Here is an 18,079-nt window from a genome sequence, read left to right as displayed (position 1 = left end):
TGGTTTTTCTCCCCGCAGAATTCACGTTTTTCGTATCTTACTAAATAATAATAGTAAAATTAGAGTCATCAATTACATTTGTAAAAATCTATTTACTTATCACTGTTGTTATTATTATTATTTTTTACAGCTGATATGGGCTTTGCCCGATTATTTAATTCACCTTTGAAGCCTTTAGCAGATTTGGATCCAGTAGTAGTTACATTCTGGTACCGAGCCCCAGAATTACTTCTTGGAGCAAGACATTATACCAAAGCTATTGGTGAGTAGAACTGATTGAAGTTCCATAACATTTTTAAAGTGGCCTTGTTGTTGTGAAATATACATATGTCTGTATATTTTTTAGGTCAAGTGATACAGAAAATTATAAAAGTAAAAGCAAAAACTAACATAAAATTCTACTGTCTAGAAATACCATCATTGGCATTAGGGGTATACATTCCAGACATCTATTTCTGATAAATAAACAGATGCTAAAAAGGTTTTTAAATAAATGGGCCCATACTGAATTCTAAGTAAAAACTATTTTAAGTTTAATTTTAGGTGAAAAAGAGAAATAAACACAATAAAATTTCTGAATCATTGAACTTCAGACAAATACTTCTTTTGCCAAAAGAAATACTAGCTTCTAAAAGATTTCCCTTAAAATTAAGTAAAAGAAGATTATGAAAATAAGTAGGAGCTGAGAACATGGTCATTCACTTTTCAGTTTTTATTAGTATTATCTCCCTGTATGAAGAATTAGGAAATGAGTGCTCTTCTACTTGTTCCCCCACCAGCCTCTCAATGTATAAGCTCTCTTAATAATATCGGTCATTATCATCATCATTGTTACCACTTTGTTGATGTTTTCTGTTTGCAAACCATAATGCCCACTGTTGATTATACTTAACTACATATTGTAGTGGACTTGATATTCAGCTACCACCTTTTATCATAGCTATATCACAATCCTTTTATGACATCTTTATTCTGCTTCATTTTATTTGGTGGAATTTTATCAAGTAGTTTTTTCTTATGTATTTTGTCTTTCCTTTTTTCACGCCTCTGTTTTTGTATGTCTTTATTGCTTACTTGTTCTACGTTCTCCAGAATGATATTAAACCCATTTTTATTTTATTGGATAACTCCATCCCCAACTCTTATACTTTGCTCTACTCTGGATTGATTTTCATCTTGCTTTTTCCTTTTTTGTTCATCTGGGTTGGATCTGTTTCATTCTGGATTTCAGTATTTCATCCCTTACTTTGCTGTGGAATATTCTCAAGTAACCTGTCTTAGAGGTAAATTTTCTAGTTCTCTATTTCTGAAAAGAAAAATGAGTTTGTCATACTTTACAGTTTGGCAGGGACTAAAGTTACAAGTACAAAGTGATTTTCCCTCAGAGTTTGGTGAGGCTCCTCAACTGTGCTCTGGCGTCAGTGTTGGTAATGGAAGGTCTCAGGTGGTGGTGGATTCTGTGGGGTTTTGTGTTTCCTGAAAACAGAGGATTTCTCATCCTTGTGCTTCACACTGATTTGCTGGCCACCTACAGGCCCATTCAGTTCGAAGTTTATATCCCCTGTCTGTGGAAAATTCTCTTTGAAGTAGACTTGATTTCCTCCTCTGTGTTTTACTTCTCTCTTTCCAAAGCTGAATGTAGGCAGATGTCGGATTTCTTGGACCGGTACCCTTTGTACCACTTTTCTGCTCATGTTTTTTTACCTTTGTCTTTTTAATTTCTAAGAACCCTTTCTTGTTCTCTTGCTCTCTGTGTTTTCTTTGTAGTCACTCTTCATTGATTTGTCTTAGTCTCCCTTTCATGTGGTTAGTATTCTTCAACTGTTTGTTGACCCTTGATGTCTCTTTGCATTCAAGACTCAAGTTACAGAACACTGCTTGGGAACTTAGTGTGCATGGATTGGAGAGCTCCGAGGCTGGCAGGCTTTACTTTAGAGTGATCCAGCCAAGAGCAGCCATTAATGGAGAACCCTAAATGCCAGCATGTGCGAGTCTTTGCCCTGAGGACTTTCAGATTCTTTAGGGAAAAATCCTCCAACCTTCAGCCCAACTTTTGTATACCTCTCAGGGAATTTGGGAAGCGGGGGAGGTGGGTGGTCCACAGTTCAAAATATAGTCTTTGTATTTGACATTTCTTCCCTGAGTTGTGCAGGATACATCTGCTTCCCATCCAACAATAATACTGTGGACTGGGGCCTTCTCTGAACTGTTTCCAGAAACATTTTTATCTGTATCTCTGCTCAGTCAGGTCTGCGCACATGTCTTCATCCAGGTCTTAGTCACAGTTCTCCTTCTTCAGGGAGAACGTCGTTGGTCACACCATCCACCTTCCCCGTCCTGGTAGTAGCTATATGCAGTGTCTGAAATCCCCTAACTGGGTGGGCCATGCCCAGGTGTCACCGCTGGAGGTCATTGCCTACATGGCCCCGGGTGAGAAGTGGTTCCTTGCCAAGGGAATCCCTGATGGTCTCTTTCCGTGCTCTGTGTTACTGGGGCTTTGCTGTCACTTCAGTATGTATTCAGAGGGGGAAGGAGCGATGGTTGTACTCTTTCCCTCATAGCAATCTTGAAATCAATGTGTCTTTTTTCATAAAACCTTTTATGTTCACTAATCTTTATATCTGCTTTGAGATCACATTTTACTGTATAGAAAAATAAAGGTAGATTATTAGATATGGGACTTTGTGCTATTGTTGCAACCTTTCTACAAATCTAAAATTATTCCAAAATAAAATTTTATAAAAAGTCAGCTAAGGAGGAAAAGTAAAGATTACTGAAGCTAGTCCTGTTTTTCAGTGTATATTACTACCTAAACATACATTTGATTATTTTTTTTACAAGTGTATTCTAAATGCTTAAGCATGTAAGCTAATATCATACATAGCTTTTTTTTCCACCTAGAAAATGAATATTTAAAAGCAGTGCTACTTTTGGTAAGACATATTTAAAGACTATACAAATAAGAAAGTAATTACCAACTTGTAGCTGCTATTAATGGAAAACTTGAGACTGAATTGATATAAATTGAAGAGAAAATAAACTATCACATAGGTTTGTGACTCTGGCTCATCATTTATCTTTTTCTTTTTTCTTAAGAAACCCATTTTTCATTGTGAGCATTGAGATCTGAACAAGCTGTTACCCTCCAGAGCAGTTTACCAGTTCTAGGTCAGGGCTGTTCGTCACAGAGCTGGACTCACCAGCTATTAGATAGATTGCTTTGTTCAAATGGGTGCCTATTTTGGGTCGTAAGAGGCCTTCCTCCTCATTAACATCAAAAGTTATTGGATAACTATTAGGCTTTTTAAACTTGGAATGGAAATTATGAAAATTATGTCATTTACTCTTAAGGGATCTCCATCCATTTGAGAAACAGAATGAATATGTGTGGAAAATATGTTGCCATCTTTGAATAGCAGAAGCCTAGCCCTCTGACTTGTTGCTTTAGCTCTGCCACTCTAGGGGTCAGAGGACAATGTGTCCTTCACAGCCTCGTTTTCTGAAGACAAGGATTTAGCCTACATCATCTCTCAATTCCCTTTAACTGTAAGCGTTCTGTGCCCTTGGATAGACTCCACTGCATTCTGGGGCAGGAAGAGCACCGGGGACTAATGTGGGGCAGGAATTGAGACCAAGGTCCGTGCCAGCCCCCACGAGCACCTGGCCTGGCCCAGAGCAGCCCTGGAGGATGCTTTCCTCTAATGAGGTTTGACAGAAAACAACAAAATTCTGTAAAGCAATTATCCTTTAATAAAAAAATAAATAAATGTTAGTAATAATATAAAAAACTAAAGTGATAACAACTGCATTAAAAAAATTGCACCAAAAAAGTAATGATGTAAGATCTTACAGATTGCTTTTTTATTTGAGAGACAGAAATCATACATAAATCACTTTTATATACATTTTTAAGAATAAAGACTAGAATCCACAAGTGAAAAATGAAACTTCTACCTTGCTTCCAGTCTCTCCTGCACCATTACGTTCCTCCTACTCCCCACGTGGGTAGCCTAGGGGTGTGGTGAGGTTCTCAGCAGGGCCTCCAAACCACTGTCAGTGCACTTTCCTAGCACTTGGATTTCCTGAAGCAGATAGAGGAACCTTTGTGGTTGAACTTACATATTATTAGCTGAATATGTTCATTTTAGTGACATCACTGAGAAGGCTTAAACCTGCCAGTGGAGTTAGGTGGGTCGTGTTAATACTAAGGTACTAACAGGCAGCAGGAGAGTGTGGGGGAAATCTTAGCACATGAGCCCGCCTGTTCCCAGCCTTTCTGCAAATAAGTCTAGGTGCCATGGTCATTCACTCTCTTATAGGAGACTCTGAGCCGAGTCATTAAACCCGAGAGAAAATGATAGATTAGTCAACGGAGATAGGCTCGTTACACATGGGGACAAAGTTTAATTCAGTTTTGAGTGTTGACGGTTTTATGTGATTGACTTTGTGGAGAAGGGTGAAAGAGGGGAATCAACTCTTCAGTTGTCACTAAATGGCAACTCACTCCAGTATTCTTGCCTGGAGAATCACAGGGACGGTGGGGTCACACAGAGTCGGACACGACTAAAACGACTTAGCAGCAGCAGGGCAGTCTTAAAAGTTTTTCTAAAGTAAAAACTTCGGTAAGACGGGGAGAATGAGAATTTACTCTTGCTACCAGGCTCCTCCGTCCATGGGATTTTCCAGGCAAGAGTATTGGAGTGGGGTGCCATTGCCTTCTCCCTACATTAAGGTAGAGGCTTATAATTACTGATTAAAACAAATTTAATATATATCTCTCCTTCCCCCGATTTGGGTCTGCGTAGCCTGCCAGTTGGTGTCTACTTTGCCTGGTTAGCTCTGTAGCTACACATGAGCATTACAGAATTTGAGAAGTATATGGGGTTTGTGTGTTTTTAATTTGAAAAGTTTTTCTAGAAGAAATTTGACAGGTAGGTGAGCAAGAAAGGACTTTTCTTATGAATTCAGCACAATCTGAAAAAGTAGGCAAGGTAGAAGAAACTTGTTGACAAAGATTCAGAAATTTATCTGAAGTAACAGCCTGATCAGCGAACTCAAATTCATGATTATTGTCTGGGTCAGTATTTGAAGGAGGGAAGGATGGTGAAATTGATAACAGGTGAAAAATAATAGAAACGACATGAAGAGAGAAGTTATATAGGGTAAAGTTAAACAAGTTTCAGTATTTTTCCTACTTTCTTGACTTTTCTTTTAAAGCAGTGTCTAGTGAGGGTAGCTAAACTACTTACTTACTGTTCACCTTCCTTTACATGTTTTATTTTCTTTGTTGGGGTTTTTCATTACCAGGCTGAGTTGACAGAGTGTTTCTTAGGTGTCATGAGTAGGGTTTTAAAGATGCACACTGACCCACAGGCCCTCTCGGTGACCCCACTTAGCTTGCCTACCTTCTTCCTTTGGATTGAGACGATCAAAGGTCACCTTTCTGTGGGGTTTCCACATAAAAAGCATAATCACAAAATAATGAACTTTCCCGTTTACTTCCTGGCTTATATTTCTTGAGGAGACTTTTTCATAAGGTGATGTTGGCCTGATTTGGTTCTCTGATAGGGGAGAAAACTGATGACCAGACAGCGTCATTTTTGAAATCACTTGCTTATAGTCTTGCTTGTAATCTTAAATAGAGGTTTAACTAATTACTTTGAAATATAAGTGTGGTAATTTTAGATGAAATATGTATATTCCAGTTTTAGATTTTAGGAATTTCCAGTTATTTATTAATTAACATTTTCCCCTCACTTTCTATTTAAGTGACCATTATTAACAGGTCTGAATAATCAGCTTTAATAGTGGTTTTAACTGTCCTCCTATAGTTATTTAGGGCTTCCCTTGTGGTTCAGCTGGTAAAGAATCTGCCTGCAATATGGGAGACCTGGATTCAATCCCTGGGTTGGGAACATCCCTTGGAGAAGGGAAAGGCTATCCACTCCAGGATTCTAGCCTAAAGAATTCCATGAACTGTAAAGCCCATGGAATCACAGAGTTGGACACGGCTGAGCGACTTTCACTTCACGTAGTTTTTATGTTTGCCACAGGTATTGGTTACATCAGTGAGATACCGTTTACTATAGTCTGCTGTGTGCACAGCACTGTCCTGAGTGTAGGGAAGTTGCCATTGCTGGTTTAGGGATTTGTTAAGGGTAGAAATGGAGTATCTGCAGCTTCAGATTATAAATTGGCATATTTATCTTTCTAATAGTTCTATTAGTAGGAATTTAATATGAATGAAAGTTAGCCTGTATCTTAAAGTAAGTGAAGGAAATTGGTTGTATACAGAGGAATCCATTTGCCTGGCTTTTAAGTAATTCTTATGAAGTTATAGCCTCTGTGCCTATTGAAAGGTAGTATTCTGCCCCTTGTTTTCTTGTCTTTTAAACACTTAAACTTGCAAAGTCTGACACTGCTATAGCATGAAGAAACCCTTTGAACAGAAAGTCCTTCCAGCAGAAATGCTATTTTGTTAGAATATTTAAGGTCAGGCGTTGTCTTTTTCCTGTTGGAACAGCACCTTGCTAACTAGTGCTAACACAGGAGGATAATTATTAAACTTTACAAGCTAATAAGTCCATAAACTAGATAAAAAATTAAAAATGTGTTTTACCTCAAAAAATGGTGCTGATTGATTTCAGCAAGTATGCCCAATTTCCAAGGCTGTTTGGGTTTTCTGTTTGTTTTTTTGTTTGTTTGTTTAGTTTTATTTATTTATGGTTCCTATGCTCTGTGTGCAGCTTTGTATGTATTTCACGGATAAGGTAATGTGTGAAGCACTTAAACTCACCAAAAATTTTAGATAATAAGTTTGATTGAACTTGGAATGAAACCACTGGGTGGGATGGAGGTATAACAAAGAATGAAATACGGGTGGATGGGGTGGGAATATATATTTACAAACAATATTTTTTATATTTATAATTGCTTAGGATTTAATATGACTTATTAGGGGAGAAAAAGAATGAAAAAACACTCCCTGCCAAGATAAAGATGCATTTTCTTTTGGAAAGAACCACTTTATTTTCCTCCTTTCTTTTTCTTTTTTCCTTTCTTTATTTTTTCTTTTCTTTTCTTTTTTTTTGTTTTTTTTTTGTTTGTTTTTTGTTTTGAAGATATTTGGGCTATAGGGTGTATATTTGCAGAACTACTAACGTCAGAACCAATATTTCACTGTCGACAAGAGGACATCAAAACTAGTAATCCTTATCACCATGACCAGCTGGACAGAATATTCAATGTAATGGGATTTCCTGCAGGTACACATTATATTTTTGTTTTTGTTTTTAAATCACTGTTGTTTGAACTTAGATGTCTTCATTGAAAGGATGTGTATTTTTAGCTGATGAAAGCTACTCTTACTCAATTCTTTATATTTATGACTTGCATTAATCAAAGACCCAGAGAAATAGCAAAATTTGTAGAGTTCACATATTAGCATAAAAATATTTATGGGTTTCTTGAATTTGAGGAGTGTATTTTTGTTTCATTTCGGTTTTTGGTTTTGTTTTATTTAATATTTAAAATGATAAAATATTTGAAATATCTGCGTTTAAAAAGTGCCTTTAGTTCTCACCATTGGCAACTGAATAGAATTCAGGAGCATGTCTTTTTGTCTGACAGCACTTAATAATAATGTCATTGTTTGGTGTTTGAATACAGATTTTGAAGACTGTTTCTACTTGAAACATATTGTATTGAATCATAGCATTTTTTGCTCTATAACCCTTGTCAGTAAGAACATTCTTTCCAGTTAAAACAGGTAGGATGTGAGTGAAGGCCCAGCCCTGCACAGCGAGCGGGCCTGCTCTGACTGCTGCCGGGAGGGGTGTTGGGGCATCTCGTCATGGGCTTTAGAGCTCCAGCCCCAGCCCAGTCCTTGTGCGATGGAACAGGAGTCCATTACTCTCCATTTGAAACGCCTGCATAGTTTTGGCTAGTCAAGTACTTATTGAAATAATAAACAAGTTTATTATTAATAAATATATATTAATAACTTAAAATATCAATTTATTATTGAAATAATAAGAAGAAACAATATATTGTTTCTTATTAGGAATTTTTCTCAGGTCGGTGGCTCAAAACTAATAAAGAAATATCTGGGAGTTATAATTCCACATTCCCTTTAATTATCAGTAAGTGCAAAATAGCTACCTTTGTCCAGAACTGATCAACATTTCTACAAAGATTGCTTTGTTGAGATGGGAGTTTCATTTGTTCACTAAATATTTATTGAGCACCTGCCATGTTTCAGGCACTGAGTTAAGTGTAAAATATTGTTGATATAATAAATGTGATTCTTGCCCTCTTGGAGTTGACATTGAGCTGCTTTAAGTAGAATGTTGAAAGAATAAGAGTAGTTTGAGTAGGTGGAGAAGAATGGCCTTTTCTTCCCACTTCTGAATGCACTCATCATTTCAGGGGTCCCCCGAGGAAGGAGCCTGACTTACAGGGCCTTGGAGGAGGGGCAGCCTCCACAGGAGATGGTTCTGAAATGGTTGTTAGGGTGTGGTTCCACAGTTGGGATCCGCTTATAGGGAATCTGAAAACCAGGCAATAGAATTTAGATTTGATGCGCTAAAGAAGGAGAATCTATGATAAGTTCTTGAGAACTAGTGCTGTGATTTGTGTTCTACTTTAGAAAGGTTTTTATGGCAGGGGTATGTAAAAATTTAAGAGGGGTAACTGAAGTCAGGAAACCAGCTCTGACCTGCAGCAGTACTCCACATGTAAAGTGATTTGGATGGAGAAGAAAGGATGGTATAATTTTTTAGAGTAAGCCTGTAATTGGAAGAAAAAAATAAAAGATTATCTCAGGATTTCTATTTGAGAAATTGACAGAAATAAAGAAATTGGAACAAGGAAGTAGTCAAGGAAAAAATTCCATTTAGGAGTTTAAAGTATGTATTTAGTTTACAATATGTGGTATCTGGAGGCTAGATAGCAGATATTTTTATAAGCCAGTTGAGAGAGAAGCTAACCTCTGGAGGTCACTTAAAAGCTGAGGTGCCGTGAAGCTACCTGGTAGAATGTGGGCACTTGTGGCCTCTCAGTAACGCCTCTTGATGGGGACAGCAGGTTTCTCAAACCGCGTGTGGTGTTTGAGTAACTAATGCCAGCACACCTGACCAAGACTTTTCCACCTGATGGGTCCGGTAGCTGGGGTTGCTTTTGTTGTTGTTATTGAAACTAGCCCAGGTTCTAGCTGACTTGTTCATATGCTCGTATATCCTACTCTCTGTTTCAGACAGCTGTAACTGCTTACCTTGATTGCCACGGAAAGCAGTGTATTTAATAAGGGGAGAGTAAGGAGGGCCGTATAAAAAGGACAGCTTACAGCTGCTGAGGGGGAAGATGCTGCATTTATTGTTGAAAAGATCGGTTGCTGGATTAACCAAGACATGACGGGACAAAAATTTTACAGATAAGAATAGAACAATTTAATAATGGAAATATTTGTTTATAATTTGTTGGTGTCTTAATATAGAAACTGAGATGACATAGTAAAACATAGAGAAAATAGACATTTAAAAAGTTTAAAAAAAAACAAGAGAGAACACAACGTATGGAGAATGCATGTACAGTTAAAGATGTTTACTGCAGCTCACCATTTATTCAAAGTCTGTACTTTCAGGGAGGTTAAAATGTAGGACATGTAATGAGAAGTGAAGTCACCTTTATTAAAGTTCTTGACAATAGGAACCTAGACAATATAAAATTGTATCAATGTGTTTCACAGATAAAGATTGGGAAGATATAAAAAAGATGCCTGAACATTCAACATTAATGAAAGATTTCAGAAGAAATACGTAAGTTGGCAAGAAAATAGACTGTTGATTTTTGCTTTTCTAGAATACTCAGGATCAGATTGAATACTCAGCATGATAGAATACTTGACAGAAGACTAGTCTGTTAAATAATTTTACTTATTTACTATAATAAATGTTTTTGCATTGTGGTAGTCTTCATTTCTTAAGATGTTTGGTGATACAAGAAGGTGAATGTCTAATAGCAGCAGCTGATTTGGATATGAGGGGAAAAGTCAGTTCATTTCTTTCCATATTTGTTACTTCCTGGAAGCTCTTTGTCTGTGAAAGGCATCACAACTGAAGCAGTAAGAGACCGAAACAAACCAGCCTTTGCTGGTAGCCACCTGTCTCCTCCTGGGTTGGGTTGTAAATTTAAGCAGGTTTTGTAATAGAGAAGAAGAAATGGTTCATCTATTTTCACAGCAGGATCAGGGGATTGGGACATGCAGTTTACAGACCTATATGACAGTGTTTTTAAAATTTGTATTTATTTTAAGCTTACTAGTAAGGCTGAGTTCAGCTCTTGACCCATACGTTATTTAAGATCATTGTTGCGATAGCATTCATGTGAACAAAAGCTAAGCAGTCTGTATGTTATTCATGAAATTATCTTGGCATTTAATCAGTGGTGTCCACTTAAAAGTGATTGTGGGAGTCCTGAATGAAGTGTAAAATTGATTTAATACCATTTTCAGTGTATGTTCTGTGTTGGTTATGATTAAAATAATTCTGTTCAGAGAATTTTACCCAATGTAAAATTAATCTCAAATCTAATGTAGATATTTCATAGTGTTTCTCTTTCAGGTATACCAACTGCAGCCTTATCAAGTATATGGAAAAACATAAAGTTAAACCAGATAGTAAAGCATTCCACTTGGTAAGTTTTAGAGAACAGTACCAATGAACTATATTTTTCCCACCTGTTTAACCCAACCTGACTTTTTTTGACTCAATTTCTGTGGTTACTCAGTATTCTTAGAGTTCTTTAATAGTAATACTAATAGAGAGTTCTTGTTGGTGTGTACTAGTAATGATATCCAAACCCAGGTTTTTCCAAACCCAGGTTTGACAGCCTTAATGTTTGGTTACATTTAATTTTCTAAAGACAGTCATTGAACCAAGTCTGTCACTTTTTTAAAATTCTGTTTATTGGTTTTCATCAGTTATTTTAAAATTTCAAAGAATCAAAATGAAAACAGTCTTACTGTTCTGAAATAAGGTTTAGAGATTATTTTTTATTTCAGTCCTTTGAAAGGTTGTTTACAGAATTTTAACTCCCAAGGTGCCACTTATAAACGTAGCTGTTACAGTGCCTTCAGGGCCGCTGTGCGTTGTGTGCTTTTTCTGGGAGAGTATGAGAGATGCGGTGTGTAGATAGTGCATAGTAGGAAACTGATTTGAGCTAGGATCGAACTGTGCGCTATCAAGGTGACCTGTGACATTATAGTCAACCGTTGTCAACTTTGTTTACAGTGAAATTTCCATTTTTACATTAAAGCAATTAAAAATGTTTCTCAGGTTTATGTTTTTCAAAGAAAGTAATATAAAGGAGGATTGAGGGAAGCAAGTTGTATTTTGCTTGGCTTAAAATTCTTTTAGTCCTTTTTTCCCAGTATTTTTAAGTGAGTTCATTAAACAGGAATTTCTCTACTTTGAAAGGATTAAAATTTCCTTTAGTACCAGGCCACTTGGCAAATATTTCTTCCATTTCTGCTTTTTCTTCTCCTTCTACTCTTCTACTTCTGCAGTTATGTTTTATCATGTCCTGTATCATACATTTCATATCTAATCAGCAACTTAAAAGACAGTGCTCAACTGACCATATTACTACACAGTGTATTATTATCCAAATCATGGCTTCCTATAATATACTTAAGATAGTACCCAAATTGGAAGGTAAGTTAGATCCTTCAAAGTTACGGCCTTATTTATTCTAACAAAATACTGGTGACAGTGGTAGAGCAGAAGTCCCGCTTTAGGGGGATTGCCTCACCATCCACCCCGCTTGCTGCTGCTCATTCTAGTCTAAGGCCTCTCACCACCCCCACCGCTGACACTCCAGAGACCGACTTTCTTTTCCACTCACCTGCTTGTTTTTGCTAGGGTAACTGTCTTGCATAGTCCCATCTGAAAGCTCTAATGTAATTTCATTAAACCTGTGGAGTGTTTTAAGTAGCAAATCCATGCTTTTCCTTTCAGTCTCAAAATAAAATTATGCTTCTACTGAAATATCAGCTCGTTGAAATTAAACTGTCACCATCTCAACATTTCATCTGCATTTAAACATATCTCCTGTCCTTTTGTTCTTGATTGTCTCATCTCCCACCGTCTCCACATGTTCCATGGTTTTCAGAGTGTGTCCTAGTCCAGCAGCACAGTCATCTGGGGCTGTTAGGAAGTGCTCCTGGGCTGTTCTGGAGTGCTCTGAAGCCTGGAAATCATGGTGTGAGGTCAGAGATTATAAGTCAAGAGACCACCATTTAGATACTATCTTAAATAACATGTTACATCAAATGTTCTACTTCATAGAGCCTATAGTAAATTATATTTCAACCAGAAGATACTGAATTTTCACATTAGTGTGACATTTCTGTAAGTAATATTAGTTATGATGATGATGATAGTAATGGCTAAGACTTATGTAGTGCTTTCTTTGTGCCCAGCACCATTATAATTGCTTTCTACATATTAACTCATTTAATTCTGAAAATAAACTGTTTTTAACCCGTCTTTGACAAACGGGGTTACAAAGTGGTTAAGTAACTTGTTTCAGAGTCACTCAGCTAATAAATGTAAGGTCAGGATTTGAAGCCAAGCAGTCTCCTTAGAATCTCCACTCGTAAGCACGCCCCTGTTCTCTGTGGTTCTGTGCCAGTCCCCGCATCTGTTTGTAGACCTGGTGCGCACTGTCAGGAGAGCACTGTCCGACCATCTGTGCTGTCCAGTAGGGCAGTCCTGAGCCATGCGCGGCTGCCGAGCTCTAGAAATGGACCTGGTATGACTGAGAAGCTGACTTTTAAAATTTAGTTTAGTTTTGATTCATGTGGATTTACATCAATAGCCACATGTGGCTAGTGTATTTATATTACAAGTTTTCCCTGTAATAGAAAAATAATAACTCGAAGAATTTTAGTCCTGTTCTAAATTGGGTATAGCAATTTAGATAACGTAGGGAAAAGATTGTTGGTTTAGAGTAAGAAGACATGAGTTTAGTTAGTTCTTACAGGAGAACCAACTGAGATAATGAATATTAGAATGACTAAAATGTGAATTACTACATTATGTGGAATAATTGGGGAACTTGGAGAGGGGAGTTAATTTGGGGCAATAAATGCCTCCCTATTTTGAGGTATTATTAATTAAAAAAAATGCATCCCACAATGTGCCACAGGTGTGACTATGAGAAGTAAAACAGTGATGTGTTTATGACTTATGGTTTCAGCTTCAGAAGTTGCTTACCATGGACCCAATAAAGCGAATTACCTCAGAGCAGGCTATGCAGGATCCCTATTTCCTAGAAGACCCGCTTCCTACATCAGAGTAAGTGATCAGTTTGTTCACTCACCAGCTCCATAGACGTTTTTGGTGCCTGCTTTCCTCTAGTTGTCAGCTCCACGTCACCATCGCTCTTTATGGGGACCCAGGGGAATCCTTTTGAGAGGCAGAAAGTGAGCTCTGATGACTGAAGTGTCCTCGGGTTTTACAGCTGGCATGGTGCTGGCATCATTTGCCTCTGTCATTTGGTTAGTGACAGGTTGGTTCCACACACTGTCTGCCTCACCGCTTGCAGTTACGGTTGCAAACTCCACCCCAAGTACATTTGTGTTTCCATTCTTTCCTTTTAAATGTACCAGGGAGAGTAAAAGAGAAATGTTTGTTTGACTAATCACATTCCTGCCAGAATCTGTCTCTTGTTTGTGATGATAAAAAAGGACCACTGAGATCAAAGAAGAAATCAGAGTCCTCTCGGAGTATTGTTGATTATTCATACAGTGAGCCGCCCTCCCATGGCCTGCTGTCACGGCAGTGGTTAGAAGAAGGGACTTGCTGTGTCACAGTTGCACGAAAGATGCTTATTACATCACAGATAGGGGGTTTGAGTCCAGACTAAAAGATGAAAGCAAGAAACACATACAGCATTTGAAATACTGGTTAGTATACCAGAAATCGTTTTTCTTTTTCTTTTTTCTTATGATCAGTGTTTTTGCCGGTTGTCAGATCCCTTACCCCAAACGAGAATTTTTAACAGAAGAAGAACCTGATGACAAAGGAGACAAAGTAAGTATTAAAGTACAGTTGGCATCTGGCTTTGTTCGGTGCCCCCATGACTTCTGGCATGGACATCTTTGGTTCTCCCTCTGAGTTGAGCTGTGTCTCTCTGTTTAACCAATTGAGAAGAACCAGCAGCAGCAGCCGGGCAATAACCACACGAATGGGACCGGCCACCCAGGGAACCAAGACAGCAGTCACACCCAGGGACCCCCGTTGAAGAAAGTGAGAGTCGTCCCTCCTACCACTACCTCAGGTGGACTGATCATGACCTCAGACTATCAGGTACTCAGGCTGTCTCTCAGTGACCTGCGTGTCAGTACTGCCTGTGGGCTTGTGAGCACTGGGAAATGCGACGTAGCTAAGAAAAGACCTGCCTGTGTATGCCAACACACTGATGGGAAGAGCTATGGGCGTGGAAGGTGCCCGGTGGTACAGTAGAGGGGGCTTAGCCAGACTTCGGGTGATTGGACCTAAATTGTGCCATTGATTGGCTCTGTGACCCTGGACACGGCTCTAGTTTCTCATCTGTATCATGAGCGGGCGCACCTACCCTGCCGCTGCCGTGGGGCAGCTGTGGTGACCCTCAGCATCTGGCTCACAGCGGTGTTCAGGAAGTGGTGGGTCTCACTTCTGCAGCCCCATCCAGCCTCAAGGGGGTGGTTCAGATCTTCTCAGTGTCTTCATTTGTCGGATGTGGGTGATGGCCAGTGTGAGGCTGTAGTCAGGATGAAATGAGACTGTGTGAGCTAATGGCAGTGGTCAGCCGGACCGACAGTCGTTTGATAGATGACACCAGTCACTGTGTTCATTATTATTATCTTCCTTAAAACTCTTAGTAGCGTTCACAGTACGCAGTGAGTACTTGCTGAGTGTCAGTGGTGGTGCTGGGGGTGTCATGATCATAGGAAGAGCTTGTCAAGACTTACCTGTGCCAGCTCTTCTGTCAGTGTGGGACAGACCTTCCTTCCTCCAGGCAGTATGATAGCTGTGAGGTAAGCTCTATTGGCAGGAAATTGGGGCTCATGGAGGTTGAGCCCCTTCCCTCATTCACCCGTCAAGCCAGGGTGGACTCAGGACACAGACTCAGACCTGCTAGGCGGCTCCCTGTGCATTCTCTCCAGTGACAACAGCAGTTCCTTCACAGACAGACCCGTTCTGAAAACTGTATACCTTGTTCTGATCCTATTCCCATCTGGTCTGAATTCACTGTGGAAGTGTACTGAAAACTTGACCCATGAGAATTATTTACCTACTGAAAGAGATTGTAATAAATGGATAAGGCTCCCAGAGCCTGCGACTACACGTCAGGAATTAGATCTGAACTCTTCGCATGGTTCATGGGGGGTGCAGCCTAGGAAGCCCTGGGGATCACTGTCTGCTGAGTGGTGGCTGTCCTGCGGTGAGCTCAGCGAGCAGGGGCTCCAAGGCAGGCGTCTTGCGAGCTCATGGTTGCTGCTCCCCTCCCCACCTGGGAGACGAGCACATCTCCGGCACACGAGTGTGTTTGCACACAAGGTGTGCGTCCTGAGCAGGGGTAGGGGGGGTGGGGGGACTCTAACCTTTGCCACTGAAACCAAGGAAATGCTGCTGTGTGTGTGTGTGTTGACGTTATTGTGGTGGTTTTTATGAGTGATTTCAAAAATAGTATTTCTGACTAGTTTTACATGTCCACTCTCTTTAAAATGTTGTTTTTGCTAGGGTTGGCGGAATTTCGAGTTATATGATTTATTAGATATCTTTGAAAGAGGAAAGTATTAAATTGTAGTTAATCTTCCATAGTGTTTGTTTTGGGGAGCTGATAGCATGAGAGAAACGTGCAGGGCTTTGAATAAGAATATAACCGATTGAAACTAGAGGTGTTTGACTGTACCTCTTGTGCTGCTTCTAGAATTGAGAATACCACTCTTCCTACATTTCAATAGCTGTAGCTTTACCTTTGTATATTGCTTGTAGCTGAAAAACAAGGTTCATTAATTTATAGAGCATAAAAATATCTAATGCTGAAGAAATAATTCTGTAATTTCCTTTCTTGTCGTATTCATTTCTTATTCTTCAGTCATGCATGGGTGTTGGGAGTTTTCTATTGAAAAAACAAGTATGTAGATTAGCTTTGAATTTCTTCTATGTATACATCATTGAGTTCAAGAGTAAGTGTCCCAGACAAATTATTTATGAGGTAGGTATGAGTAGCATGAAAGGGCGTTCCTGTTAATAGAATGAACCACGCAGCACAGGAGTAAGACTCACTTTGGTGTTATTTTATCAGCAGTACTTCTGACCTTCATAAAGAAAGGCTGACACTAAAAGATTTTAAGGGTTTTGTCATTTTAATTCTAAAGCCAGTACCTAGCACAGGACCTTTAAAGTTCTTACTGCTGTAAAATAAGTGACATCTTGAACACACAGAAGCCTTGCTGGCCTGGGGTGCAGCCAGCCCACAGCAACGCCGAGTCACGTCTCCTCTTCCTCTGCTTTTCCAGCGTTCCAATCCGCATGCTGCCTACCCCAACCCCGGACCAAGCACATCGCAGCCGCAGAGCAGCATGGGGTACTCAACTACCTCCCAGCAGCCTCCACAGTACTCCCACCAGACACATCGGTACTGAGCTGCGTCGGACACCGTCCATGCACTGTCGCGGTGCCGCAGGCCGCCTGCAGCTTTTGGCGGGAGCCTGGGATGGGCCATGAGAATGTACTGTGCAGCCCACGCAGTCAGATGTCTGGTAGCCAAGTTCCACCGCTTTTCACAGATTGGGGTAGTGGCTTCCACGTTGTCGCTGTCTGGAGTTAGGCTTGAGAATAAAGTGCTAGCACAGTTTGTGTTGTGGGTTTGCTACTTCCATAGTTTACTTGACATGGTTCAGACTGACCAATGCATTTTTTTCAGTGACAGTCTGTAGCAGTTGAAGCTGTGAAACGTGCTAGGGGCAAGCATTTGTCGTCGTATGTGGTGAATTCTTCCAGTGTAACAACATTATCTGACCAATAGTACACACACACAGAGGTTTAACTGGTACTTGAAACACGCAGTATACATTAACGAAGCAACCAAGACTCAACATGAGATTATTTCGGTACACCTTTCATTTCAGTGTCTTATCAGTGGGTTGATTCATTTTCTACATTAATCAGTGTTCTTTGACCAAGAATATTGCTTGGATTGTTTTGGAAAGTACAAGAAGCCACATAGTTTTTCCAGGAAGGTTTCAAAACTCCCAAAGATTAATTTCCAACTTCTGAGTTTGTTTTTATTTTCAATCTATGACTTGACTGGTATTAAAGCTGCTATTGATAGTAACTAAATATGTTGTCATTGATATAAACCTGTTTGGTTCAGCAAACAAACTAAAATGATTGTCATAGACAGTGTTTTATTTTTCCTGTTGGTGTTGCTGATTTGTGAGCATGCTTTAAGATGAAAAAAGCATGAGTGATAACTTCCTTAAAAAGGTGCGGCATCCGATTCAGATATTTTGTCCTGATTTTAAAGCTGGTTGGTGTAGTGCTACTAAAATTTCGTTCAGTTCATTTTCTTTTTTTAAAACTTGTTCGCACGTTGTTTAGGGTGCCCTTACTTCAGCAAAGAAGAAGGAGTAGGAGAGCCTTAGACTTTTTGAGGAAAAAAGAAAACCTATAACATACAATGTACTGTATCAAACTATTTTACATGAATGACACAAGTATTCTGAATTTAAAAAAAATTGAACATTGTTAAAAACAAGGTGTTATGTAATAAATTTATTTTTCATAAATCAAAATATGGAGTCAACTGTATTTTTATGTACACACAGGTGTTTTATTTTAAAATGTGCCCTAACAAGTGGCCTCTGAGGAAACCTTTTCAGGTGTTTTCATTGATAGTATCTTTTGCCTCCACAATGAAGTGGTGGCCTAAGGTTTAGATATAAATTCGTTTCTCTGTACACTTAGTGCAATAATTTAAGATGAGAAATAGACACTTTTCTAACTGAAAGACATTATAATGAGCCTTC

At 39.1% G+C, this 18,079-nt stretch overlaps 1 protein-coding gene across 4 annotated transcripts in view; it reads left to right on the top strand.

Annotated features, from left to right (window-relative positions):
- CDK8 (cyclin dependent kinase 8) overlaps positions 1-17,845 on the top strand; it is a 73,050-nt gene extending 55,205 nt beyond the window's left edge. For 2 of the 4 annotated variants that reach the window (XM_025000077.2, XM_025000081.2), the window contains 8 exons: positions 131-262; positions 7,122-7,265; positions 9,746-9,815; positions 10,620-10,692; positions 13,258-13,355; positions 14,015-14,093; positions 14,211-14,369; positions 16,568-17,845. In XM_025000077.2, coding sequence (XP_024855845.1) covers positions 131-262; positions 7,122-7,265; positions 9,746-9,815; positions 10,620-10,692; positions 13,258-13,355; positions 14,015-14,093; positions 14,211-14,369; positions 16,568-16,693 — 881 coding nt within the window. In that variant the 3' untranslated portion in view covers positions 16,694-17,845. The remainder of the gene's footprint in view (positions 1-130; positions 263-7,121; positions 7,266-9,745; positions 9,816-10,619; positions 10,693-13,257; positions 13,356-14,014; positions 14,094-14,210; positions 14,370-16,567) is intronic. The other 2 variants (XM_025000078.2, XM_025000080.2) reach the window with 2 other exon arrangements.
- The last annotated feature ends 234 nt before the right edge of the window (positions 17,846-18,079 follow it).

Source organism: Bos taurus, chromosome 12 (genome assembly GCF_002263795.3).
Source record: "Bos taurus isolate L1 Dominette 01449 registration number 42190680 breed Hereford chromosome 12, ARS-UCD2.0, whole genome shotgun sequence".
In the NCBI taxonomy this organism is placed as follows: Eukaryota; Metazoa; Chordata; class Mammalia; order Artiodactyla; family Bovidae; genus Bos; species Bos taurus.
The sequence above is the reverse complement of the archived record's forward strand: the minus strand, read 5'-3'. Positions and strand labels throughout refer to the sequence as shown.